At 38.4% G+C, this 27,133-nt stretch overlaps 1 protein-coding gene and 1 pseudogene across 5 annotated transcripts in view; one reads left to right on the top strand and one right to left on the bottom strand.

Annotated features, from left to right (window-relative positions):
- Positions 1-658: 658 nt before the first annotated feature.
- Positions 659-3,613, top strand: LOC124963920 (transport and Golgi organization protein 1 homolog; annotated as a pseudogene).
- A 6,112-nt stretch (positions 3,614-9,725) lies between these two features.
- Positions 9,726-27,133, bottom strand: part of Gcnt1 (glucosaminyl (N-acetyl) transferase 1) — a 33,029-nt gene continuing 15,621 nt past the window's right edge. For 3 of the 5 annotated variants that reach the window (XM_047524925.1, XM_047524924.1, XM_047524921.1), the window contains exons 2-3: positions 12,858-13,006; positions 9,726-11,594 (exon numbers count right to left, since the gene is read on the bottom strand). In XM_047524925.1, the coding sequence (XP_047380881.1) occupies positions 10,162-11,448 (1,287 nt within the window). In that variant the 5' untranslated portion in view covers positions 11,449-11,594; positions 12,858-13,006 and the 3' untranslated portion in view covers positions 9,726-10,161. Of the gene's footprint in view, positions 11,595-12,857; positions 13,007-19,307; positions 19,344-19,472; positions 20,213-27,133 lie in introns of those variants that run through there. The other 2 variants (XM_047524922.1, XM_047524923.1) reach the window with 2 other exon arrangements.

The raw sequence follows: 27,133 nt of genomic DNA, 5'->3' as shown, positions 1-27,133 counted from the left end.
GGTGAATGGATAAAGAAACTGTGCTATATATATATATATATATACAACGGAATATTACTCAGCTATAAAGAATAATAAAATTATGGCACTTGCAGGCAAATGGATGAATCTGGAGAATATAATGCTAAGTGAGATAAGCCAATCTCAAAAATCCAAAAGATGAATGATCTCACTGATAAGCAGATGATGACACATAACAGGGGGGGGTGGGAGGGGGCAAGAATGGAGGAAGGAGGGACTGTATAGAGGGAAAAGAGGGGTGGGAGGGGTGGGGGGAAGGAAAAAACAATGGAATGAATCAAACATCATTACCCTATGTAAATGTATGATTACGCAAATAGTATGCTGTTACTCCATGTACAAACAGAAACAACATGTATCCCATTTGTTTATAATAAAAAAAAAAAGAATGAAATCTGGGGGCTAGCAGTGTAGCTCAATGATGTAGCACTTGCCTGCTCAGCATATTTGAGGTCCTGGGTTTGTTACTTTAGCACTGAAAAAAAAAAAGATAATAATAATAATAAAAATAAATTTTATAGATTCCCAGTACCCACCCCCTGCGCTGGGTCCTTCGGAAGTAGAAAACAGTGGAAGAGGTCTGAGTCCTGTGCTGTTCAGCAGGGAAGCATCGTCTCCACTCAGCTGTCAGTACATAATGGACTCAGTACCTGCCACCGTGCCTTCTGTCTCCGTTTCCCCAGGGGACCCGGAGCTTCTGGGACCCCTGTTGGTGCTCTATGTAGCCCTCATAGGGAGGAATTCCCGCTGTGGTAGTCGGGTGGCTGAGTTCTGAGCGGAGTGGGTGCATTGACTGACGTGGCGATGGAGAAATGGAGTGTGTAAGGGCCCAGACAGGCAGGACCCAACTGTATTGTTAAGCAAGGCTGGTGAGAGTGTACTTGAAGCTTTCCTCATTGCACTTTTTGACGGAATACTTAGAGGTGACAAGCATTACATTCCTTGTTACATTCCTAAATGCAGCTAACGTCACAATAGATCTTGTCCCTATGGAGACTGTTGGGAGCTGGGACCAGAAGGAGAGTTATCTCGAATACTTGAAGAGGGTGGTGTAGAATAGTGGAGCGTAGGCTGGTGTTTAATACACGCCCTTTGTGCACACCTTTAGAATTAGACATTGAGTTTTATAGAAGGAAGTTAAATTCAGAGTAGTTTATCTAAGCCAGTTTTCTAGAGTTGTCTGCAATGACTTGTCATTTGTCTTTGTTTATATAAGAGTAGAATGAAAATATGATTTAAAACCTTAGAGAAATAGTTCATTATTTGTATTATTCATTATCCTTGTGGTTTTATGTGTAGCCAGAAAATTAATTAGTTTTATCATATATTTAAGTTCTTGTCTTACATAATTATTTTTACTCATAAAAACCAGGTTATCTATGAGAGAAGTACTATACAGAGGGATTCTAGCCAGGTGTTAGACATATGATGTTGTAGAGTCTATTACAAATGGAAATATATGCTCCATTTAAAGTATTTAGACTCATTATACTTGAAAACACTGCAAGCAAACAAGAAATGTACACTGCCAGGATCCTATCTCTTGAAGAAGCTGTTAGAGAATTTTGAGGAGCTAGTTGCCACATTGTCCAATGATGTTTAGCCTGGGCCTGATTTTTATGGACTACCATGGAAGCCTGTATTTCTCACTGTCTTCTTGGGAATTGTTTCATTTGCCATTTTCTTCTGGAGAACTGTTCTTGTTGTAAAAGATAAGAGTATATCAAGTTACTGAACAGCAAATTTCTGAAAAGTTAAAGAATATCATGAAAGAAAATGAAGGACTGGTGCAAAAATTGTCAAATTATGGACAGAAGATCAAGGAATCAAAGAAACATGTCCAAGAAACCAAGAAACAAAATATGATTCTCTCTGATGAAGCAATTAAATATAAGGGTAAAATCAAGCTACTTGAAGAAACTAATGAGATTCTTGATGACAAAGCTAAAAGTCTTCATATTATGTTATGTTAGAATCTGAGAGAACACAGAATGTCAAGAATCAGGACTTGGTATTAGAAACAAGAAATCTATAGAGAGAAGTTAAAGTTCAATGAATGCTTCAGAATTTTCAGAGGTTCAAATAGCTCTTAATGAAGTTAAGCTTAGTGAAGAGAAGGTGAAGTCTGAATGCCATCAAGTTCAGGAAGAAAATGCTAGGCTTAAGAAGAAGAAAGAGTAGTTGCAGTAGGAAATTGAAGACCGGAGTAAATAAAATCATTTGAGCAAATAAAATCATTTGAGAAGTCCCAGAAAGATTTAGAAGTAGCTCTTAATCACAAAGATGATAATATTAATGCTTTGACTAATTGTATTACACAGTTGAATCAAATAGAATGTGAATCGGAATCTGAGGGTCAAAATAAAGGAGGAGATAAGTCAGATGAATTAGCCAGCCAATGGAGAAGTAGGAAGTGACAAGAATGAGAAGGTGAAAAATCAAATTAAGCAGCTGATGGATGTCTCTCGGACACAAACTGCAACATCAGTAGTTGAAGAGGATCTAAAACTTTTACAACTTAAGCTAAGAGCCTCGATGTCCACAAAATGTAACCTAGAAGACCAAATAAAAAAATTCGAAGATGACCGCAATTCACTACAGTCTGCTAAAGCTGGGCTGGAAGAGGAGTGCAAAACTCTGAGGCAGAAAGTGGAGATTTTAAGTGAACTGTACCAGCAGAAAGACATGGCTCTGCAAAAAAACTGAGTCAAGAAGAGTATGAGACAAGAAAGAGAACAGCAGCTGTCAGCTGCAGATGAAAAGGCGGTTTTGGCTGCAGAGGAAGTGGAGAATTGAAGAAATGGAGGAAGACTTGCAGAAAACAGAAAACCAGATTGCTACTCATGAGAAGAAAGCTCATGATAACTGGCTCAAAGCTCATGCTGCAGAAAGAGATATAGCTGAAGAGAAAAGGGAAGCTGCTAATTTGAGACACAAATTATTAGAAATGACCCCAAAGATGGCAATGTGGCAAGATGAACCTGTGATTGTAAAACCAATACCAGGAAGACCAAATACACAAAACCCTACCCGGAGAGGTCCACGGAGCCAGAATGGCTCTTTTGGCCCATCCCCTGTGAGTGGTGCAGAATATTCCCCTCCACTGACAGCAGAGCCAGATGGGAGACCTCTCTCTGCTACTTTTAATTGAAGAGATATGCCTAGAAGTGAATTTGGGTCAATGGATGGACATTTACCTCATCCTTGATGGTCTTCTGAGGCATCTGGGAAACACTTTGCCTCTGACCCAGGATGTGGTCCAGCTCCTGTGAATAGCAGCTCCGGAAGCTCTTCTCCAGCCAAAGTGATGGATGAGGGCAAGGTTAATATGGCTACCAAAGGGCCCCCCTCCTTTCCCAGGAGTATCTCTCATGGCCTCCCCTGTGACTCACACCATTTAGACCTTTAGGTTCATTTGGTCCAAGAGAGTACATTCCTGGTACCCAATTACCACCCCCAACCCATGGTCCCCAAGACTACTCACCATCACCTGTTGCAAGAGACTTAACACCTTCACTCTAGAGATGAGCCTTCATCTGACTCTCAGAGCAGTAGCCAGGACTGTTCACAGGCTTTAAAACAGAGCCCATAACCATGACCTCTGACACTTAGTCAGAATGTGGACTGTGCACTCTTCATTGTGCTAAGGGATTATTGGCTTCTAAATCCAAAAGTTTTAAGGGTTTGTTTTTAGAACTAAGCTGCCTTGGCAGTAGGCATTTTTGAGCCAAAAAATTCAAAACTATCATTTCCCCCTCTAAATAATGATCACCTCTTAAGCTAAAGTATCCATCTACCTTTGAAATGTGCCATAAGGAATACCTGTGTTTTAGTTAATGTAGCATATATAATTGCTAAATGATTTAGAATGTCATAAAATATGACCATTTCCTGTGGAAATGCTTTAAGAACATGTATTTCCATTATCCTATTTTGAGTGTATTGATACAGAGCAATGGTGTTTATAAGCTCGATCTTTCTCTTTCTTAATATCTGGTCACAGACCGTTATGCTAAAAATGTATACTCAAAGATCATAAACTTATTTCCGTTCTTGCTGCAGTTCTTTGTAGTAATAGTTCATAAAAAATTGTTATTAATTAAAAAATAATAGATTTTATAAGCAGACTTTAATAGATATGAAACTCATCAATTTTGCCACTTTCTAGAATCTGTTGCATCCAAAATGGGACTATAGATCACTCAAAGGGGGCAAAAGGGGTTAACAGAGCAGGCAGGATGACATTTGGAGCAGAAGCTATTTGGGTAGGTTTTCCTTTCCCCTCAGCTGTGCCTCTCATGTTCAGAGCTTGGCAAGTGACAGATCTGCTCAGTCTTGAGCTACTTACTACCTGGAAAACTGCTCTCCCGTCAGCAGGCACAGCTGAAGCGTCTAATGCCCTAGGATGCAATGGTGGCCATTCCATGCATATTTCTGAAATGCCCCACTAATCTCTGTATGTATGTTAAATTTTCTTTTTGCCATATCCTCATCACCTCAGACATCTCTGCCTTGATAACTAATTTTATTTTATTTTTAAATTTTTTTACATAAGATATTATCTTTAATGTAACATTTAGTGAGAGTGTAAGAAACTTAGTATATTTATATAACAATACTAGCTGTGAGGTGTGAATGTAGTGTGTGTGTGTGTGTGTGTGTGTGTGTGTGTGTGTGTGTGTGTGGTAGATGTGCCTGTGATTGTAAACATTAACTTCTGTCAGAATATTGTTAGTACAAATAAGACTAATAACATTGATAGCTTCTGAGAAATGTATGGATGGAAAACAGGCACGATAGAGAAATGATACTGTTACTGGTATTAAGATATTATAATATGAGAATATATATTGACAATTGAAAACTAAGCATGACAAAAATTGAGAAATGGGAAAGTATTTTAGTTCATGCCACACTAGAAACATTTAAAATAATTTGTTTATGATTAATAGGCACTAAATGTGAATCCCATGATAGCAGGATTATTGTCTCACTCTTCTTTACTGATAATCTTGCAGGTTGGCCATTAACTAAATGGCAGTTTACCTCAATTAACCACATTTATGACAGGTCTCGCTCTTTAGACTATTGTACTACAACCAAGGCACTATCTTTATTTGTATAGTCAGTTTAAAGTCTACATTTAATGCCCATTAGAATACCACCCTAGGCATTACAAATCACTCCTAAATATGTAGATTTGGCAATACAGAATTATTTCATGTACCTGAACATGAAAATATCCTTATAGTTTTACTGCTTAAAAAATAAAATGATGTCCCTTCACTTTTGTCTGCAAAAATTTTCATTAACAACTTCCCTTCAAATGCAAAGCATGCTGAAGCAATCATATTCTCAAAACAAACCTCTTATCTAGGCACTCCCTCTATAAGTTAATTTAAAAGCTCTTAAATTAGGGATCTATACTTGTTACTATCAATTTCCTTTCCTTTTCCTATAAAATCAACTCATTGTCACTTCAAACTAATTTTATTTTTAATCACTACTCACAAACACATCCACTACTAGCTTTGAGTGCTGCTAGCTAAGGACAAAGAAATAATGTTTGCAGACAAAAGGCACTGATTTCTGAATGCCTGATTTAAATGGCTGTATTCACATCCACATTGCAGAGAGTGAAACTGATGGTAACTATGTCTACCATGAAATAGTTCTGCATTTATTTATATTTAACATAATAAGAAATTATTTTTCAAAGCAACTGAAAAAATCCAGTTCAATTGACCATATAAGATGAAATAAAATATGGCCTCTTCCTACCCAAAATCAGTAAAAGATAAGACCTACTTATATCATTTCACTTGAATGACTTGTACTTGATGAATGACACAAATACATGTTTATAAACAATAATGCCCCACACCTTCAATGTAGAGCTGCTGTTTACCATGGTCTGGGAAGAGCGTAGGTAATTGTCTATAAAGGACCTTCTTTGTTAATTCTTATCCTTCATAAATATGTAGCTGGGTGTGGTGGTGCATGCCTGTAATCCTAGTGGCTCAGGAGACTGGAGGATCTCAAGTTCAAAGTCAGCCTCAGGAACTTAGTGAGGCCCTAAGTATCTCAGTGAGACATGGTCTCTAAATAAAATATAAAAAAGGGCTGGGGATGTGACTCAGTGGTTAAGCATCCCTGGTTTCAATCCCTGGTACAAAATAAAATTAATAATAATAATATGAAAATCTTGACTCATTATCTAGAATCCTTCCATCACAAAATTGCAGTTATTATATGTGTAAGGACTTCTAATTTTATTTTTGAATGTGATTTTTTAAATTTCTCTATCAAAGATCTTAAATGACAATATCAAAAATTAAGTGCTTAGTAACACTTATCAAGTAATTTCAATAATTTCTACATCTCTTCCCAAGAACTTGAGTTTTGTATCTCCTGAATATATCACTGGCTTCATTTCCATACCCTCTTTCTGATTCTTCAAATTCCTCGTCCCAGTAGTGTGAATTTCATTTGCTACAAATTATGTTGAAAAGTGTAAAAATAAGTAAGTTGAGTCCCAATGAAGAAATCCTGTATAATCTTTCTGACAGGCATTAGGGGTATGGTAGTGTCAGACACATTTCAAGAGGTGCTTTCAAGAAAGATGAGGTATCGCAGCTGCATAGAAGATGGTGGGTTCACATTTTAATGTAGGGTGTGGGGAAGTGGACTCTAAAATCCTGTTTTTGTACCCATGGTGAAAAAAAAATTCCTAAAGCTCTGTCAATTTAAATGTCTATCAATTGCAGTCAAATTACAAGAAGAGTGTTGAGATAAATTACTGTTTATTTGTAATTTGGAAAAAATTTAAATTCCAATTTTGCTAAATTAAAAATACAACTTAAAGCAAATGGGGTACAATGGTAACAATCAGTGACCCCAGGTGAGGGTTATATGGGTGCATTCACTGAACTGTTGCTTTAACTTTCCTGAAGACTTGCAAATTTTCCAAATTAAAAATAAAAAAGAAAAAGAGAGAGAAACTTCTGTAAGTCATACATATGAAGCACGTCATCAACTATCACTGGTTTTGGGGTAAAGAAAGAGTGCCCTATGTTAGAGGTAAAAACCTTTCTACCACCCTAAGATATCACCTAACTCCAATTAGAATGGCTATTATCAAGAACACAAGCAATAGCAAGTGTTGGCGTGGATGTGGGGGAAAAGGCACACTCACATTGCTGGTGGAGTTGCAAATTGGTGCACTCTGGAAAGCAGTATGGAGATTCCTCAAAAAACTTGGAATGGACCCACCATGGACCCAGCTATCTCACTCCTTGGTTTATACCCAAAGAACTTAAAATCAGCAAAGTACAGTGATGCAGCCACATCATCGTTCATAGCTGCTCAATTCACAATAGCTAGATTGTGGAACCAACTTAGATGACCTTCAACTGACGAATGGATAAAGAATCTGTGGTATATATACACAATGGAATATTACTCAGCCATAAAGAAGAATAAACTTATGGCATTTGCAGGTAAATGGATGAAGTTGGAGAATATCATGCTAAGTGAAATAGGCCAAGCCCCAAAACCCAAAGGCCAAATGTTTTCTCTGATAAGTGAATGACGATACATAACAAGAGGGGGTGGTGCGGGGCAGAGAGAAGAATGAAGAAACTTTGGATGGTGTAGAGGAAAATGGGGTGAGAGAGGGTGGGGGAAGGAATGATAGTAGACTGAGACAGTATTACCTTATGTATATGTATGATTACATGAATGGTGTGACTCTACATTTTGTACAACCATAGAAATGAAAAAGTTGAACCCCGTTTGTGTACAATGAATCAAAATGCAGTCTGTAAAAATAAAAATTTAAATAAAAAGAAAAAAAACCTTTCTACTAAAAGAAACATGGGAGAAATATTGGCTATGCATTAAAAGAAAAAAATGGTTTAGAAGAACAGAGAGAAAACACAACGTGTGCCTTCCCTCAGCATCATCTTTATGAATTTCAAAGCACACACACTCCCCCTGGTCCACCACTGGCTGCCTGCTAATCATACGAAATGCAGCTTATCCATGAACTCCCACCTTCACAAATGATGATAAAAGTTTAAAAAAACCACACCTCGATAAAATAAAAATGTTTCTAATCTTGAGAAATAAAAAGATCTTTCTTAAACTTAACTGATACTATGAATTTCTCATGGGCAGTTTAAGTTAGCTAGGTTTTAAAAATCAAGAACGTGATTGGTCCCTCCCCTCCTCCCCCCAGTACTGGGGATCAAACCTAGAGGTGCTTTACTACTTAGCTACATCTCTAGCCATTAATCAATCAATTCATTAATATATTTATTTATTACCAGGGATTGAACCCAGAGGGGCTTAACCACTGAGCTACATTCCCAGATCTTTTTATTTTTTATTTAGAGACAGGGCCTCACAAGTTGCTTAGGACCTTGCTAAATAGCTGAGGCTGGCTTTGAACTTGAGATCCTCCTGCCTCATCCTCTGCAGCCACTGGGATTACAGGAGTGTGCTACTGCTCCGGGCTTTGAGACAGGGCAGCTGTGGAGGCTGGCCTCAAACTTGCGATCCTCCTGATTCTTGTTTAAAATCTAATGCTAAATGACAAACCGTCACAATTCCTATTAGATCTTAGACTGAACAGTAAACTTAACAAAGTAGTATGACTTTTTATTTTTTAAGTCTTCATTTACTAAGAGATGTGAGACAGCACTCTACTAAACCCAAATCGTGTGTAGTAACCCCCAATTTATCATTTTGGTGAAAATGGGGTGAGTCAACACCATGTTGGTAAATCATACCAACAATGAAATAATCTGTCTGAAACTTGAAGTCCCCTCCAAGGCCTTCCAATAGGCCATGTGGGACAATAGCATACCTCTTCTCTCCTCACCGAGGCCTGAGAGAGAGGGACACTCAACAACCACTGGGCTAAGGAACAATCAATGAACATACAACACAAAGAGCCAAGGTCAGGGCCAGATCTTTTCAGAGCACAGATGACCTCAAGATACAGCTACCTTGGGGAACTGGATATAAGTAGATACAGCAGCAAAGAAGTCTTAACTTCTGGGGATAGTGTAAATTGCTGGGGTTTAAAAAGCTGATCATGGGCCTTCAAAACGGCCTAGATTCCTTCTCTTCCATCCATCCCAGATCTGCTTTACCCTTTCCAAGTTTTTAGCAGTAATTATTAGCAATCAGATCACATCAGAGGACCAAGAGAGCAATATAGGGCCCTAAAAATTTACACAGCTTGATAGAGAGTCCTGGGAAATTATCAGGGAAGAGTAAAGAGAATACTGTGGAAAATTAAGCATTACTCTTTGTAGAAACTATAGTAAAAAAAAAAAAAAAAACAGAAACAAAAAAATCTTGAATTTCCTTCTTTCCTCCCTTCTTTGACAGTCTCACTATGTTGCCCAGGCTGGTCCCAAACTCCTGGGCTCAAGCAATCCTCCTGCCTCAGCCTCCTGAGTCGCTAGGATGACACATATGCAGCACTATACCCTACTGATACTTTGAATAACTTAAAAATCCAAGAGAATCATAGAAATCAACTAGAAATTGTCATTTTTTTGGCTTTTGAAAACATTGTTACAAGCAAAAATAAGTCAGAAACATTAACGTTTAATCAAACCTATTTAAGATGGCTTATGGACACATCACGCAGTACCATTTTCAGGCGGCAGAAAATAAATGGTTTACAAGGATCATTTAGAGTAAAATCAAATTTTTATTCCAACAAATATAATATCCAAGATAAATTTGTATTCTTATGACTGATTCTTGCTATAAATTTATTCATACCAGGAAAATTGTTATAGTTAAAATTCTCAAAATAATTTTGGCACAAGTCAAATCTTCTTATTTTGTTAAGTCCCTGAGCTCTTTAACAATCCCTGAGGCTGATTCCTGCACTGGCCTCTTTCCCAGCCCCATTCCGAACCCCTCTCTCCACAACGCCTTGTCAGTTCCTGGCTCCCAGTCACTTTAAGTGCTCCTCCCATGTTGACTCTAGATCACAACGTGAGAATCCTCACCCCAAAGCGGACCCCATATAATTTTTCTTTTTGACAAAGCAGAGGAAGCAGATGGGGGTTCATTTTGTGTATTTTTCTTATTATTCCTAAAATTTGCCTACAGTGGTCAGTGTTCTAACATCTCCAGGGCTTTATGCCTCAGATGCTCATCTAGACACTGGATGGCAAAGAGATCGACGTCCGGGTCAAATTTATTGGCAAAAAAGTGGTGCTTCCGCAGTATCCAGTTCAAGTCGCCAGCTCCGAAAACACACACCGAGCGCACGTGGACCCCGTTGCAGGGCGGGTAGGGTGCACCCTTGGCAACATCACCTTCAAAGTACTGCCACTTGACAAACCTGGCAACTGAGTGCATGTCAGACAAGTCATACTTGTGGCTTAAGGAGAGCGAGCCTGGGACCTCAGGGATCCTCTGGATAGTGGCCCAGAGATACTCATCTGGGCTGTATGTGTCTTGTGCCCATTCCATGAACTTTTGGATACTTTCATTCTCTAGCACATACCTCACGTACTCCCTACTGACCACAAAATAGGCACTGCCTGAAAAGAGAGGTGTTTTGAGCGGAGGATGCACTTTGGTGGTCCCCGTATTTGTCAACTTTCCGTTAATGACCACATGATGCTTCTTCCACCTTTCCTCTTTATTAGATGGCATCTTCTCCGTCTCCAGGTTGTTTTCACCCATGAAGGACTTGAGTTTCCTGACAATTTCCAGGTTGGTTTTAATAGGAAAATCCAACCCACAAAGATTGATCAAGTACTTCCAATTGGCACTCATTCTGTAGAGGTCCTTCATGCAGTTGAGGTCGGCCTGCACCCGACTCCAGGATGCATAAATCACATTCTCCAACTGACTGGCCACAAAGACGTTACTGAAACAGGATGCGATGCCCATCACCGCTGCTATGAAGGAGTCCTCTGATTTTTTGTCCACGTGAATGCAGTAGAAATTCTGAGGCATATAGATGGCCCTCAGGAGCCTGTCAAGCATTTCAATTTTGTGATGAACCACTATGGAGTATGCAATTGGGAAGCTCTCCTCTTCTTTACTAAGAGGTTCTACAATATATTTACGCATCTTGATGAATGAAGGGCAGTCACTGGTCATGTTTATATAGTCAGATGGTGTCCACCGACGACGCTTTCTAAATTTCACTGTTAGTATCTCAAGCTTTACCTTCTGGATTTCATCTGCATCACCCTGCAAAATTTTGGTGCAATTAATATTATTACTAGGATTCTCTCCAACAAGTTCTAGGTGTCTGACACTTACAAATTCGGGCTTCTGATGAATCCTTACAACAGAGAAAGTAATGAGGGAAAAAATAAGAAATATAAAGTAGTATTTAGTGGGATAAGAAAAAAGTCTCTTCCGCCACAAATTCCTCAGCATTTCAAACGACAGTCAGAGATTTTTCTCTAAGGCGATCTTCTAGAGTTCCAAAACCAATGATCTTCCCTCCAATTTTCTGTCCAGCGTGGCCTTGCCAGTTTGCATTTATCAGAAGTACAAAGGCATCTTGAAAGTGACCAATAGCACTAAAAGAAAAACAGAAATATAAATCTATATAAATCTAGAACTCAAGAACTGTGCTCTTTGTTATGAGCAAACAAAACCAAAAATGGGCTAATCAGAACAAAAAGGAGTTTTACAGGAAACCCAGTCTCCAGTATTAAAACCACAGGTTGGAGGAGGAAAAAGCCATCAACGCCACCCAGACCTAACACGAGGATGTTCTAAAATGTACCGACTTGACTGCTCAGATATACTGAAGTGTAAAAACATAGTGGATGACCTAACTGTTGAACTGTTCACACTGGGTAAGTTTTTGAAACTAGGTCAATTAAAGAATTAGTCGACCCTTTTTTTTTTTTGGTACTGGGAATTGAACCACTGAGCCACATCCCCTGCCCTTTTTTATATTTTATTTAAAGCAGGGTCTCACTGAGTTGCTTAGGGCCTCGCTAAGTTGCTGAGGCTGGCTTTGAACTCCCCATCCTCCTGCCTCAGCCTCCCAGGTCGCTGGGATTACAGGCATGCACCACCAGCTAACACACCCTCTTCTTGAAATGGTTACACTAATTTCAGTTCCAACTGACATCTATTAAAGTCCATCACCTGGCCTAAGCAGCCATGAAGAGCTGAACGTTCAGATATCCAAGCTGCTTTTTGCTGATTTCAGATTGGAGATACACTTACAAAGAAGTTCAGAAATGATAGTGACTTCTAAGGATCTTTGAAGGAAGGAAAAGTCAACTAAGTTTTCAAACTGAACCAAAAGGGCTCAGCTAAAACCAGGTCAGATTTGGGGCTGTGTTTGGGTACCCTACATTTAAACTCAGTTCTATGTCAGGCACTCAGGAAAATACTGCCTAAATTTCCTAAATGGATTATAATTGATTATAATTATTAAGATCTCAGGAAAAAAACAGCTGTATATAAATTTCATTTATGACAGACATTTTGTCTACATTTAAATTCCAAGGGCCCAACCAACTTTTACGATATAAAACACTTTACAAAAATTCAAGTATTATTTCAGTTTTAACAACAATTTTATAACTTGGCAATTGGTTCTATAACTAATAGATGCTATTCTGAAAAAGAAGATCAAATTCCACTAGTTGTGATCATACCAGATTTAAAGAAATTTGAAATAAGTTTTTAATGGCAGAATTAACACTGATACTTCTGAATATTTCATTAGGAAGTCAACTGTGAATATCAACAATACAAATGAAAACAAATAGTTGACCATTATTAGTATAGAATAATGTTAAGAAAAGTATTCGAACTTTTACCGTTGAGATCTAAGGAAAGTGTGGATCATTTAGAGCTGATTCCTGGTACCATCCTGCACGCGTTCAGAGTACCTCTCACGCCGCCAGGTTTCTTTGATGTATTAGGCATCCAGTGATGGTGGTATGTCCCTTGAGGCTTTTTTAAAAACCTGTGAAATGAAAAGGGAAATGCATGAAGGGATATGGCTATATGTGTACTTGCAGCTGACACAAGAAGGCATGCTGGTTCTCTTTGTATGTATGTACTTTTTTTCCTTGAAATTATGGCAGATTTCTATCTTTTAAAATTTGCTTCTCTATAATCGTATTTTTCTAATGCTATAATTATGGATTGGTAAAGGTGTGAAAGCACCCTGACATTTAGGTTAAGCGTCCCCCCGCCAATTCCCCCCCCCCCCCCGCCACCTGCAGTGTTGGGGACTTGAACCTGGGCATGCTAGGTAAGCGCTCTCCCACTGGGTTACATCCCCAGTCACAAGGTGAGCTTTTTGAAAGGAAGCTCTAGCATCATTTCCCAAAATGTGTGACAAGAAACAGTTTCATGTTCAGGATGACTGGAAAATCCAACATATCCCATCCTCACTGGGAAACTTCCCAATGCTCACTGGTATATTAATGACAATCCTGCAATTGAATATGCTGTTTGTCTCATTTTCTTCCAACGATCTTAACCATTATCCCACTCCAAACCTTTACTAGAAAGCAAATGATTCTGGTAAAATATGGATTTCCACCACTAAAACATCAAAGCAAGAACCAACAATATGCCCCTAAGCAATCCCTGCCCAATCTTTAGCAGACCGTGAAGCCACAGCAGAGCCTTGGAGTGGCCTCACCCTACAAATATAGAATTCAGAAAATTAATCCAAGAAAACCACTAAAGAAACATAAAAACAACAAGTCCTGGGCAGGATAGGAGTGGAGGTCTGATTTCTAGAGTTGACACATTATAAAATGTCCAGTTTCAGCAAAAATATTACAAGGCATGCAAAAAACAAAACAATCAAACAAACAAAAAACCCCACAAAAGTTCAACCCACACATATGGGGAGAAAAAGTCAATAAAACTAATCCCCAAAGAAACCCAGGCACTGGATTTAACTAAACAAAGATTCAGAATGACATTTAACCAGTTGAGAACTTTAGTGAAGGGAATTTGCAAAACAGAGCCAACAGAAGTCTGGAACTACATAGTTAAAATAACTGACTAAAAAAGCTGACTGGAGAGTCCAACAGCAAGTTTGAAATGACAGAAGAAAATTCAATAAAATTTGAGGCAGGTCAATTGAGAATATATATAGTCTGAGAAGCAGCAACAACAGCAGCAACAAATTAAACAGAGACCTGTGACACACCATCAAGCAAGCAGACCAACAAATAGGCAATGAGAGTCCTGGAAGGAAAGTAGAGAGAGAAATGGGGTGGGGAGGTGCAGAAAGAGTATGTGAATGATGACTGAAAACTTTCCAAATTTCTAAAACTTTCCAAATTAAAAAATACTCATCTGTACATTCAAAGAGCTTGAAGAAGCTCACATATGCAAAATGGTATAGCTTGGCAGTTTCTCACAAAGTTAAAAGTAGACTAACCATTCAACCTAGCAATCATATTCCTGGTAATTACCCAAGGTGAGTTATAAATGGATACTTACACACAAATCTACATATGGATATTAATAGCAACTTTGCTTATACTTGCCAAATTTCTGAATGAATAAACAAATTGGGATACATCCACCTAACAATAAAAGGAAATGAGCTATTCAGCCACAAAAGATATGCGAAACTTTGAATATGTACTGGTAAGTGAAAGAAGTTAGTTTGAAAAGATCATATATTCTATGATTCCAACTATATGACATTCTGGAAAAGGCAAAACTACAGAGACATTAATGAGATCAGTGTCAGAGTTTTGGAGGGAAAGGAGGAAGTGATGAATAGGTAGGGCATAGGTCACATTTAAGGGTAGTGAATCTATTCTGTATGATACTGTAATGGTGGCTAAATGATGTTACACAATTGTCAAAACCCACAGAATATAATACAGAATGAATTCTCAGTGAGAATCCTCAATAATTAAGTGATAAAGTTTGGGGATGTAGCTCAGTGGTAGATCAGTGGTAAAGCACTTCCCTAGAGCACTTGGGTCTGATCTCCATAACACACACACACACACACACACACACACACACACACATACACACATTAATAATAATGCACAAAGGAGGCTGGGGGTGTAATTCAGTGGGAGAATGTTTTCCTAGCCTATGCAAAGTCCTGTATTCAATCCCCAGCACTGTAAAAAGTAGTTTTTAAAGAAGCACAAATATAAATTCAATTGTAACAAACATACCATACTAGTGCAAGATGCTAATAATAAGGGAAACAGAGTGATGGGGTACCTAGAAACTCTGTTCTTCTTATGAAATTTTTCAGTACACCTAAGACTGCTCAAAACTAATTTGCAGCTGGATGTGGTGGTACCCCCTCACTCTGTTTCCCCTATTATTAGCATCTTGGAGGCTGAGACAGGAAGATCAAAAGTTTGAGACCAGCTTTGGTAACTTTAGATCTAGACCACCGCAGAACAAAAAATTAAAGAAAAGGGGCTGGAAACATAGAGTGCCCTGGGTTCAATCCCTAGTACTGCAAAAAATAAAAAATAAATAAAATTGCACATCCTAGTTTAATGAGCTACAAGGAGTATAAATTCAAAAACATCTTCACCTAGACATTTCATTAATTAAACTGTTGAAAGACAAAGAATCTTGAAAAGTAAAATAATTATTCAGTGGGTCCCGAAAATTACTAATGTCTTCAAATAAAAAAACAATGGGGACCAGAACATAGTGGATGTTATATTCAATGTGCAGAAAGAAAAAGACTATCAATTGTAAATTCTGTAATAAGCAAAATCATTCAAAAAAGTAAGAAATTAAGACACTCCTAAATAGACAAAACTAAGAGAATTCACCAACAGAAATACCCTTCAGGAAGTACTAAATGGAGTCTTTCAAGTTGAAATGAAAGGATGCTGATGGTAACTCAAATCCATATGAAGAAGTAAAAAGCAACAGTAAAGGTATGTACATAAGTAAAACATAAAACAGTACAAAAGTTATTTTCTTTGTAACAGTTTTCTTTTCCTATTTGATTTAAAGGACAAATACACATACAAATAAGATGTTTTGATTTCATATATTTATCACCATGATAAATTCAGAAGGCAAATCATTAAAATAAATTTTAATTAACCATCCTAACTTCAGCACCTAGAACATTTGCTCAAGTAAAAGTTGGCTAAGAGAAGGAAAATTCATTTTCACACAGAAAGGATTCCAGGATGAAAAGAAGTTGAAAGAGACATAAAATGGTACACATGCTATATAGTATTTTAATGCACCTTTAGTCATCCAAAAATTCTTAGTTTAACTAGAAACACAACCTAGGAAGGAATGGAACAGAATAATTCCTCCATGAGAAGAAAAGCTGGCAACTGAAAGCAATGACCTTTTTATCTGTGACTTTTAAAAACTAAAACTGGGAAGTATAAGGATACTAAGTTCTAAATCACTGAAAATAGACTGTTCTTTTAGTACTTCCAATAACGAGGAGAAGCTGGTAAAGGAAGGGGACCATAAAGAAAACATCAAGCAACCCTCAGGTGACCACAGAGTCGCTACAAGTGTTCCAACACAAAATCAACAACCCCTGGGCCAAAGTGAGGGAGCATTTGAGTACTTCATGGAATGTGAAGGCAGGCAATGACCTTGGGGGGAGAGAGAGAGAGAGGAAGCAGCAAATAGAATTGGAGAAGTTGAAGGTTAGAAGTAACAGGTTAAGCACACCCAGGAATCCCAGCTTGACTGGAGGAACCAGCTCTAATACGGGATCTTCAAAAGGTTCAGGAACTAGAGACAGCTCTGAAGGGAGGCTCACCAGCTGTTTACAGCACAGGGGGGGTCTCTACCTCAAGCCTGGCAGAGGTGGGGCATACCAGGAATCAGGGAAGGTAGGGTTCCCACCCAGCAAACAGGGACACAGGCACAACAAATATTGAGATCATCTTCCCCATTCCTAGACTGTCTGCCTCTCTCAGTTCTCAGAAATTTGTCAAGCCAAGAAAGGAGTTAATTTACTGGGGAATCCAACTAGGCCAAGAGAAAAAGATTAGTTAGTTGTTTACACTGGAAGTACCTTAAATGTGCAAAGGAAACAGGCTGTTTGGGGAGAAGGAAACTATCCACAATATAGTCAGATATTGCTTTCAATAAAAATAGATAGGTAGCCGGGGTGGTGGGACATGCCTGTAATCCTAGTCACTCAGGAGGCGGAGGCAGGAGGACTGCAAGTTTTTGGTCAATTTAGTGAGACTTGTCTCAAAATGAAAAATGAAAAAGGGGTGGGAATGTAGTTCAGGGGTAGAGCCTCCTTGGGTACCACCAACACACACACACACACACACACACACACACACACACACAAGTAGGAGTGGGAATCATCCATTAAATAATTTGAGCATACTTCCCAAAATGAAGAAATCATTTTCAGGTTGCAAAATCCCCTGAAGTCCCAGAACAATGGATAAAAATCAGACTCATGCCAAGAAACATGCATTAATCAAGTCATAAAATATCAGAACACTGGGAAAAAGACTATCACACAGGCTTCCAGAGAGTGATAACACTAAGATACATACAATGAACTCAGGGCAGAATGTTTTCATACTTTACAAATCCAAATACAAAACCCAAAAGACAATAGAGCAATGCCTTCAAAGTGTTCATGAAAACCAAATTCCAGCTGAGGAGTCTTATAATCAGATGAACTACCAATTGATGTAAGGGTAAAATAAAAACATTTGCTGGCTGGCAAAGTCTCAAAATATTTGTCTTTATACACCCTATCTCAGCAAGCTATTGGAGAGCAAGACCCATCAAAACTCAAGTATTGGGATGGGGAAGATGTAGCTAGGTAGGAGTTCAGGTATGATTCCCAGCACCAAAAACAAAACTAAACATAAGCATCCCACACCAACAAAACCCCTCAAAACTAAAGCATTAGCCAAGAATGGGGAAGTCATAGTAAGAATCAAACAAATGGATCTAATATACCAAGAAAGAAGAGGGAATCCCCAGGGCTATAGGAAAGGGACATTCTAGGCTGAACAAGTAGGAAAGCAAGGAGAACCACAGCAGACCAGAGCAGGTCCAGAGGCTCTGGAGTGACGTCTTCAAGAAGATAAAACTAATGGGATAACTGATGGACATCTACATACTGAAAACTGGTTTATACAATAGGCAGACTTTTCAATTTGACTCTGTAATAATTACCTTGAAAACAAAGCAAATGAAGTGGTAACTATGGACTCCAAAGATAATCTGAAGATGATTTTGAACTCCAAAGGAAAGCAGAGTCATGCAATAATTAAAAAAAAAAAAAAAAAAGCAATCATAATGTATGCCACGGTTTGGCTCTGAAGAACATCAGGGTCCTTATAATATAAACACTATCTATCTATATTCAATACAACTATGTTCAAGGTCCTGGTTTCCACCCCAAGGACCAGAAAAGTAAAAAAAAAAAAAAGAAAGAAAGAAAGAAAGAAAAAGAAAAAAATTAATAAAACTAGAACTAGATTAGGAACACAGAGCAACAAGAAAGATGGGTTGGGAATGGGTAGAATGTCCAGCACCATATCGCTAACCATGGCACGGTGTTTTGGATTACTTTGCTGCTGCAAGATAAAGGGTCCTTTTTACATTTTATTTTACCACCTAATGCACTTGTCTGCAATAGCTCAAAGTGGTAAGATTCAGATAGGAGAACCAAGTCTGGTTAAGGTCACAACCTACTGCAGAACTATTTTCACAGTGATAAATGCATGAGGAGATATATGCATGAAAATTTCCCAAACCACTGATGATCAGATCAAAGTTTCAGCTTTAAATAAGCAAGAAACATGCGACCTACAGCATAGAAAAGAAAAGTGGCATTTCAAAACCAAAATCTACTAGATATGACTAGTATATACTTCTGTATTTCAAAATGAACCAGATTTTAAAAACTCATATTTATCCCAGTACCATATACTCTTAATTTTATTCTAATTAATTACTCTAATTAATTTACTAGAGTAAATTAATTTAGACAAACACCAGAATATAGAGAAGAAAATGAAAATTTACAAAAAGTTTAAAGGAATGAGTTACATGTAGCTCAGAATAATTTTTCCTTAATTCCTCTTTTAATAATTAAGTTAAAAGCAAAATAAAAGAACAGAATACATCTAATTATAAATTAATAAGGACTGGGGAGATAGGTCAGTTGGGAGAGCGTTTCCTTGCAAGGCCCTGGGTTCAATCCCCAGCACCAAAAAAAAAAAAAAAAAAAAAATCACTTTAAGAAAAAAGTGAGGGTTGGGGTTGTGGCTCAGTGGTAGAGCACTCACCTGGCATGCATGAGGCACTGGGTTTGATGCTCAGCACTGCATAAAAGTAAAATAAAGATATAAATTAATATATCAAAGTTCTACCTACTGTACCACTTTTGAAAACAGTGGAAATATTCTCTCATTAAAAACTACACTTGCACAAATGCACATAGGTGTACTCACGTCCGTGCATCTGGATGGGCATGCACAAAGAACTGGTGGCTAATCTTGGGTCCACACCCTGTTGCCTCTGCAACAGGAAGCATAGTCTAGGTTTGTTCAGTTGGCCTCTACTCCCAGTGAATACTCCTGGATTTTATTTCACCCACACTCCAAGGACTACTGTTCTGTGAACCAGAGGCTGCTGTGAATGGAGCAAAATACCAACTACTGTGTTTGAGGCCAAAGCCAGGCAGTCTTAGGATAATGACTCCAGGGAAGGAGCCTCAATTTCACCTGAAGCAGGTCAAGAAAAGGAGCAGGAAGCAGATGAGACTAAAGGTGGAGGACTTGCCATTCAATGTTCAGTTCTTCTTTCTTAACATTGGCAACTCAGTAGCCTTGTTTTATCTCATTTGCCCCCCTCACATTCTTGACCTGTTTGGAGGGTTGTCTCTGATACCTATCACTCACTGTGGGTTGCTGCTTAGCTTCTCTGAGGTTCTTTCTTGATAAGCAACCTAGCACAAATTTGAGGTGTCAGATTACATGGGTTTGAATCATAAGTCTTCTGCTCACTTAGCTACATGACCTTGGGAAAACTAAGTGACCTCTTTATGCCTCAGTTTCCCATCTGGAAGATAGCATCTTCTGTGTAGGTACGCATAAAGATTCCTTATGCTAACATATGTAAATCACTTGGGAGAGTTTCCAGAGATATTAAGCACTCCAAAATAATGATGTTGTTGTTTTTACTGCTATCACAGTTATTGATGGACTTTACCTTCTGGTGGCATAATCTTCCAATAATCTGATGAGAAAGGTTTCTTATGACTTTTTATAAAAAATGCCTTTTTTCTACATCATATTTGACTAATAGGCTGGCTAGTTCTTTAGAATTCTAGGTTACAAACAGTTTCCTCTCAGCATGTGGGGCTGAATATTGCCCAGTGGTGGGAATGCTTGCCCTAGTATGCATGATATCCTAAGTTGGATCTACAGCACCACTAAGAAAACGAAAGAGAGAGAGAGAGAGAGAGAGAGAGAGAGAGAGAGAGAGAGAGAGAGAGAGAGAGAGAGAAAGAGAGAGAGAGAGAGAGAAAGAAAGAAAGAAAGAAAGAAAGAAAGAAAGAAAGAAAGAAAGAAAGAAAGAAAGGCAGGCAGTGTTGCCTAGAGCAAAGTATAGCATGCATATTGCCTACTCTAAAAGATTTGGGCTCCCTCAGCTCAGGGTTCCTTTCCCAAAATGCAACCCACTGTTGTGTATTTTCACTGGGCCTTCTGCACTGCCCCATGCAAATTAGGGCTTGAGAAACCAACATGAAAAACACCAATTCTTTACTACTGTCATTACTATAAGTAACAAACTGTCTTTCTTCTCTGGCCCCTGAGTCTTGTATCTTCTGCAGGATACATAAGAATTATGGCAGACTTGTTAGCTTTCAAGTCAAGTAAAATCTCAGACCCTTCATAGTACTTGGCACTGTTGTGGAAATACCTTTAAAAACAAAAACAAAAAAAGAATGTACATTTATAAGTTCAATTAAAATAAGAATTTTTTTAAGTTTTAAAGTAGTGATAAAATTAAGAGTTATAAAGATGGTTAATCAGTTTTTAGATATAACTACAATAAATCAATATTTTAAAGTCTTAATAAACAGAATAAGTACTAGAATTTTCTCCTATTTTCACTTTCTTTTTACAATTTCTTTCACTGTTTAATCACATATGTATGATGTGACACATTGTATATGTGTGGCACACACATATATACAAAATGTTTTATAATTATAAATAATTTGAAAATAGAAGTATAATTAGTGAAATTTTCAATGCTGTTCTTAATTTTGTGTTAGATAAAATAAAGTAAAATTAGCTTTCTATAGTCACCTACAGAAGAAAAATTGGTTTCCCCTGCCTAAATTTAATGGCATGAAAAGTTCTATAGAATTCTTTCTTACTTATTCCTTATACTACTTTGAGACAAAAATGTCACTTAAAGAGCATTCATTTCACTTAATGGAAATAGCATGATTCCTCTATTTTCTCATTGCTCTCTCCTCCATTGGGAGAAGGAATAAAACCTGCCCTTTCTGTCTACATACTTTGCAGGAAAGATGAACTACCCTGTGCCCCCACTCTATGTCACAAAGTAGAAAGTTCATCAGGAGGAATGAAAAAAAAAAAAAAAAGATTCAGAAGGCTTCCTTGGTTACAAGTGACCTGAATCTTGCAAATGGGTGGGATTTAGATACCAACAGAGAGAAATGCATTCCCTACTTTTTATACTCTTAGTCAGAAAGTAGAAACCTAAAGTAAAGGAAGCCTGAAAGGAAACTGAGAGGGTAATGTAGACTAAAGGCAATTTAAAAAGAGGAAGGTAAGAGATGATAGCACTTTGCCATTCATGTACTGTAACCCTAGGACTTCCTTTCCCACTTTACTGTGTCACTAAGTCTGTTTCTCACTGTGCGAATTCTTGTAGAGTGAGGATACGCAGTCACTAACACACATACCCACGCATCTGTGCCCACACGTCCCACCCCACACACAGATTAATGATCACTCACAAGCATGTGAAAAGAAGGTTGAAGACAAGTTCTACAGAGAAGCAAGAAGCAGCAGCTGGGAAGCTCCCTCACTTGTAAAATGAAGTGTGTCCAGTAATGATAGATATGCTCAAACCATTCCCTAAAAGGAAGGAAACTGGGAGGAACCAAGACACTGTTCTGGAATATTATTTTGCAAACAGCAAGTACCTAGAAGCCACAGAGTCTAGACTCAATTTGTCATATTTCTTCTGATTGCCTTCCTGTTCTTTCCTCTATAGGCATGTGCACACGTGCACGCACACATGAGACTATGCCCTTCATCTAGATCTCTCTTTAAACCCCAAATGACACCTAGAAAGGATGAAAGATAACCTGATCACTGGCTTGGGTTGGTCCTTTTCCACAAACGTGGAGACAATATAATAGAGTCAAGAAAGAAAAAGGAAGAGGATAGAGTAAGTGCATTGGCTGGGTCAGACCCAACACGAGTGATCTTACTGAAGGGCTCTCTTCCCAGGGCCACCTCTGTGCTCCATCAAGTGTGGCCACCACAGTGGAACCATAGCCAAAGCAGTGGGACTTAAAGACAGCACCAGCTCCAGCTTGGTACTAAGGCAAATATGGAAGTGAGGAAGTACAGGAACACAGTTTCATGCTCATCTGAAAAAGGATTCTTCTACATGATGGTGTTAGCGATACATTTGATTGACCCATACAAATTTCATATTACCCTTGAAAGTCAAAGGAATGTTCATGATTGTACTTAGGTATCAGAATAAAGAAATCATTTTAACACTAAGGAAAAAGGAAGTGATACACAAAATGTGAGCTACCCATCCAATGAAGTAGTATTCAGGTCTTAAAAGAAATGAAATTCTGATATATGCTGCCACATGATGGGTTCTGAAGGCAACATGCTCACTAAAACACGCCAGGCACAAATAAACAGACCCTGTGTGACTCCACTTATAGTAGGTACCAGGAATAGCCAAGTCCATAGAGAGAGAAAGTAAGATGGAGTTTCCAGGGCCAGGGGGAGGGGTGAATAGGGAGTTGCTGTCTAGTAGGTACAGAGTTTCTAACTGGGCTGGTGTGGAGTTCTACAAATGGACAGCGTGAGAAGGCTCCACTACCCCATGATCAGACTGTGCCTCTGAATTTCCTATGTGACACAGTTTGAACCCCAAGGGGTTTTTAGTTTTGCTTTTGTGGTACTGAAGATCGAAACCAGGAGTGTTCTACCACTAAACTACATCCTCATGAACTTTTTGCTCTTTTTTTTTTTTTGGTACCAGGGATGGAACCCAGGGCACCTAACCACTGAACCATACCCCTAGCCCCCTTTTTCCTTTTTATTTTGAGACAGGGTCTTGTTAAGTGGCTTTGGGCCTTGCTAAGTTGCTGAGGCTGGTTTTGGACATGGGATATTCCTACCTCTACTTCCTGAGTTGCTGGGATTACAGGTGTACGCCACCATACCCAGCTACTGGGTATTTGTTTATAATCTCTTTATTAAAATTAGGACAAGATACTACTGACTCACAACTTTATAGCTTTAGTGCAGGAGAGTACAGTCAGAAGAAGAATATTGCTTATTTATTTATTTATTTTTTTTTTGTGGTGTTGGGGATCGAACCCAGGGCCTTGTGCTTGCAATGCAAGCACTCTACTGACTGAGCTATCTCCCCAGCCCCTTGCTTATTTATTTATTAACTTATTTTTGTGGTACTGGGGAGCAAACCCAGGACCTTATACATGATAGGCAAGTGCTCTATCCCCAGTCCCAAAGAATGTAAATTAGAAGAGGTTTTGAAAATTAATTTAGGAGAAGATAGACAATGAAGGAAATATATTAGAAGGGTAGGTTTGGTCTCAGGTTGTCTGAAGAAATAAAAGGACCTTTTTGAGTTTAGTGTCATGAAAATTTAGGGGTCAAGAACAAAGATTATCTGGTTCTTTCTCAAAGGCTAGTGCACTTCCTTCTTAACCTTTGTGGTTTTACTGTTACCCTAATTTGCTGGAATTATGAGTAATAGCAAGACTACCTTTTACATGGGAAAACCTGTCCTGTCTGGCAGGGTAATCCAATTGCAGAAGCTGAGTTTGATGGGCCCCAACAAAACTATACCTATTTATGAACACAGAATACAAAAGTTGTCCTTAAAAAGAATTTTCAACCTCATTACCACTGCAGGCCAAAAAGGAGTATAAAAGATCTCATTGTCTACTTCCAAATTCTAGATGACCAATATATATTTCCTTTCTTCTTTTTTCTTAATCTAAATGTAGGTAGTTTCTAATGCTGAAGATGACACCACAGTTTTATGGAAACAAAATTTTGGAATGGAAAGTCACTTTAAATCTCATTTTGTTCACTCTTAATTTTGAAGATGAGAAAATGAAGCCACATGTCAAGAATAATACTTCAGCAGAGATATCTTATGGTGGCCTTGGTTTTTCCACTGAGGTTACTGAAACTGGATGAAACTGCAACCTATCCAGTTTGTCACAGATAGCAGGTTGGGTGGTGGTGGTGGTGTTCTGAACAATCCAAATTTTAAATGCTCTAGCCTCCCCAAAAGATTTGTTAGTCTCAAAATTCTAAGTCCAATATCCTACATTTCTTTTTGGTTTCAGAGCTAGCTCCCGAATTCTGGATTTTCAGTTTGCTAAATGTGATTGCGTAACTATTCTCATTCCAAATGACAAAACACAGTGGGAACCATTAGCAAGAAGGAGGAGGGTTATCTTTGCCTAATTTTTTTCTAACATGTTCAAAATTCATCTCTGCCTCTTCATATGGTCCCTTTCCTGAATCACATGATTGTCCATTCTCTGAAATCCAACATCATTCACTATTAGAGGCCACAGAACCAAAGAGAAGTGTGAAGCTAAGCAGAAATGAGTGTAAATCCTAACAATAACATTTAATAATATGTGGTCTTGGCAAGTTGCTTTACCTCTCTGAATTTCAGTTTATCTTGTCTGAAAAATGGAAATCATAGGGTTGGGGATGTAGCTGGCCTAACATGTACATGATCCTAGGTTCAATCCCCAGCACACTCTGTCCCCGCAATACCAATCTCTTTTAGTGGTGATTTAAAAACCTACATAGCACCCAGCAGAGGGATGCCCAGTAAAAAGATGTCATTACCATCACCTCTCAATCGCAATAACTGAATCCCACATAAATCTATGGAAGTTTTCCATCCATGTGTGTGCTTTAGTGAGCTGCTTCACGTCAGGATTGAGGCTTTCCTCTACTTGCACTGCTCCCTGGGCCTAGTACGGCTTTTTCAATTGGTAAAGACAAAATATACACATCTCAAGATATTTCAAAAATCATTCCTCCCTCACATACCTCAAAATGTAGAGCAATATCTTAGGTGCTTTTTGTTAAATATGCCTTCTAGTTCAGTCTTTTTCAGGGAAGGAAACTAAAGAACAGTACTTAAATGTTCCAAATTATAGTTTGTCAGGGAGTGGAACATGAATTCAAAGATCTTAGTGTTGGGTTCTACAAAATGAGCATTTTTAAAGAGACCTAAAACAACTGGACTTATATAGGCTAGAGTTCTTAGTTGGTCTTTGGGATTTATCTTAACCTTTCGGGACACTGAGAAATTGGGAACCCCTAACCAAATCTGTACAAAGGAGTAAGTGGTCAAATTTGGTTAGGGGTTCCCAATTTCTCAAAGCTAAGTATACTTTGTGGTTCCTTAACAGAAGTGTGATGGAGGGGTGTCTGGCTACCTACCGGGTCAATTGGGCCCTGTGTCAGGGAACTGGGGGATAACAGGGAAGTCCTACTGCAAAGGCCAAATACTTTTTCAACATTGGGAAGTGGGTGCTGGAGATTGAACTCGGAGGCACTTTACCACTGAGCTACACCCCCAGCCCTTTTTATTTTATTTTTAATTTTGAGACAGGGTCTTGCTGAATTGCTAAGGCTGGCCTTGAAATTGTGATCCACCTGCCTCAGCCTCCTGACTTGCTGGGATTACAGGCATGTTCCACTATAGACAGCAAAGGCAAAATACAAATACTCCATTCCCTCAAATTTGAAAACTTCTTGATATACATTTGATTACTGACACACAATGTGTTCAGGACTGTGGTAGTTTATTTCTTTACTTCCTTTAAAGATGATTATCAATAGATGGTACTTATACAAAGTTATCTCAGAATTGAGGAAACTGGTAATATTAGTAGTTAGTAGTACTTTTTGCCAAGCATTTTATACACCTTTTTTCATTTAGTTCTCACAACCACCTTGTAAGTACCTATTTTTATTCTCACTTAACAGTTAAGGAAACCGAGGCTTTACCAGCTTTGAATGTGGTCATTTGGTTCAGCTTATTGAAAGTAAGAAGTAAGGTCAGGGCTGACTCTCCAGGGAGCAAAACAAGAGAGTACAGTCTCTATTTCTGGCCATGAACAACACTGGATCCAGATATTAACAGCTTCTAATGATACTACCTAGTCTCCTAACCTTTCAGGAGTCCCAGAGTCTCCCCAATCTTCCTGTGGGTGTGCATATTACAAATGCTCTCCAGAGGGCTTGAGCCCTACAACACCAGAGCAACCTCATCAAACAGTAAAGCAACTCTCTGTGTTCTAGATTCTGAACGTTCCTTTTAAATTGCTTCAAAAACCCAAGTGGCAAGTTTCATTTATCATTTTCAGTTGCTCTAAATAACAATTTGTTATAGTTATTGAATTTAATTATCACTAAAGCCAAGAATGAAGTAATTCTCAATATAAAGACATAAAAAGACGCTTGTGAGATGAAACTGTACTTAGAGAGGAACTGCACAAAAGTTCATTAAAAACAGCAATTTCAGAAGTGCCAGGGAGTGCTGTTGGCCAAACAATATTGTTAAGTTGTGTTCATGTATATGAATATGTAGCAATTATGTACAGCTATAATGAACCAATAAAAAATGTAGAAAGAAAAAAAAAAAAGAAACTACTTTGCTGCACGAAAAAACAAACCTGCAGGAAGGGCTGGGGATACAGCTCAGTGGAAGAGCACTTGCCTAGCACGCAAGGCCCTGGGTTCCATCTCCAGCACCACAAAGGAGAACAAAACAAAACAAAAACATAGGCAACCCCAGTAAGCCTCCAAATAAA

This window comes from Sciurus carolinensis, chromosome 14 (assembly GCF_902686445.1).
Source record: "Sciurus carolinensis chromosome 14, mSciCar1.2, whole genome shotgun sequence".
NCBI classification, from domain to species: Eukaryota; Metazoa; Chordata; class Mammalia; order Rodentia; family Sciuridae; genus Sciurus; species Sciurus carolinensis.
Note: the sequence above shows the minus strand (reverse complement) of the source record. Positions and strands in the feature narration are given on the sequence as shown.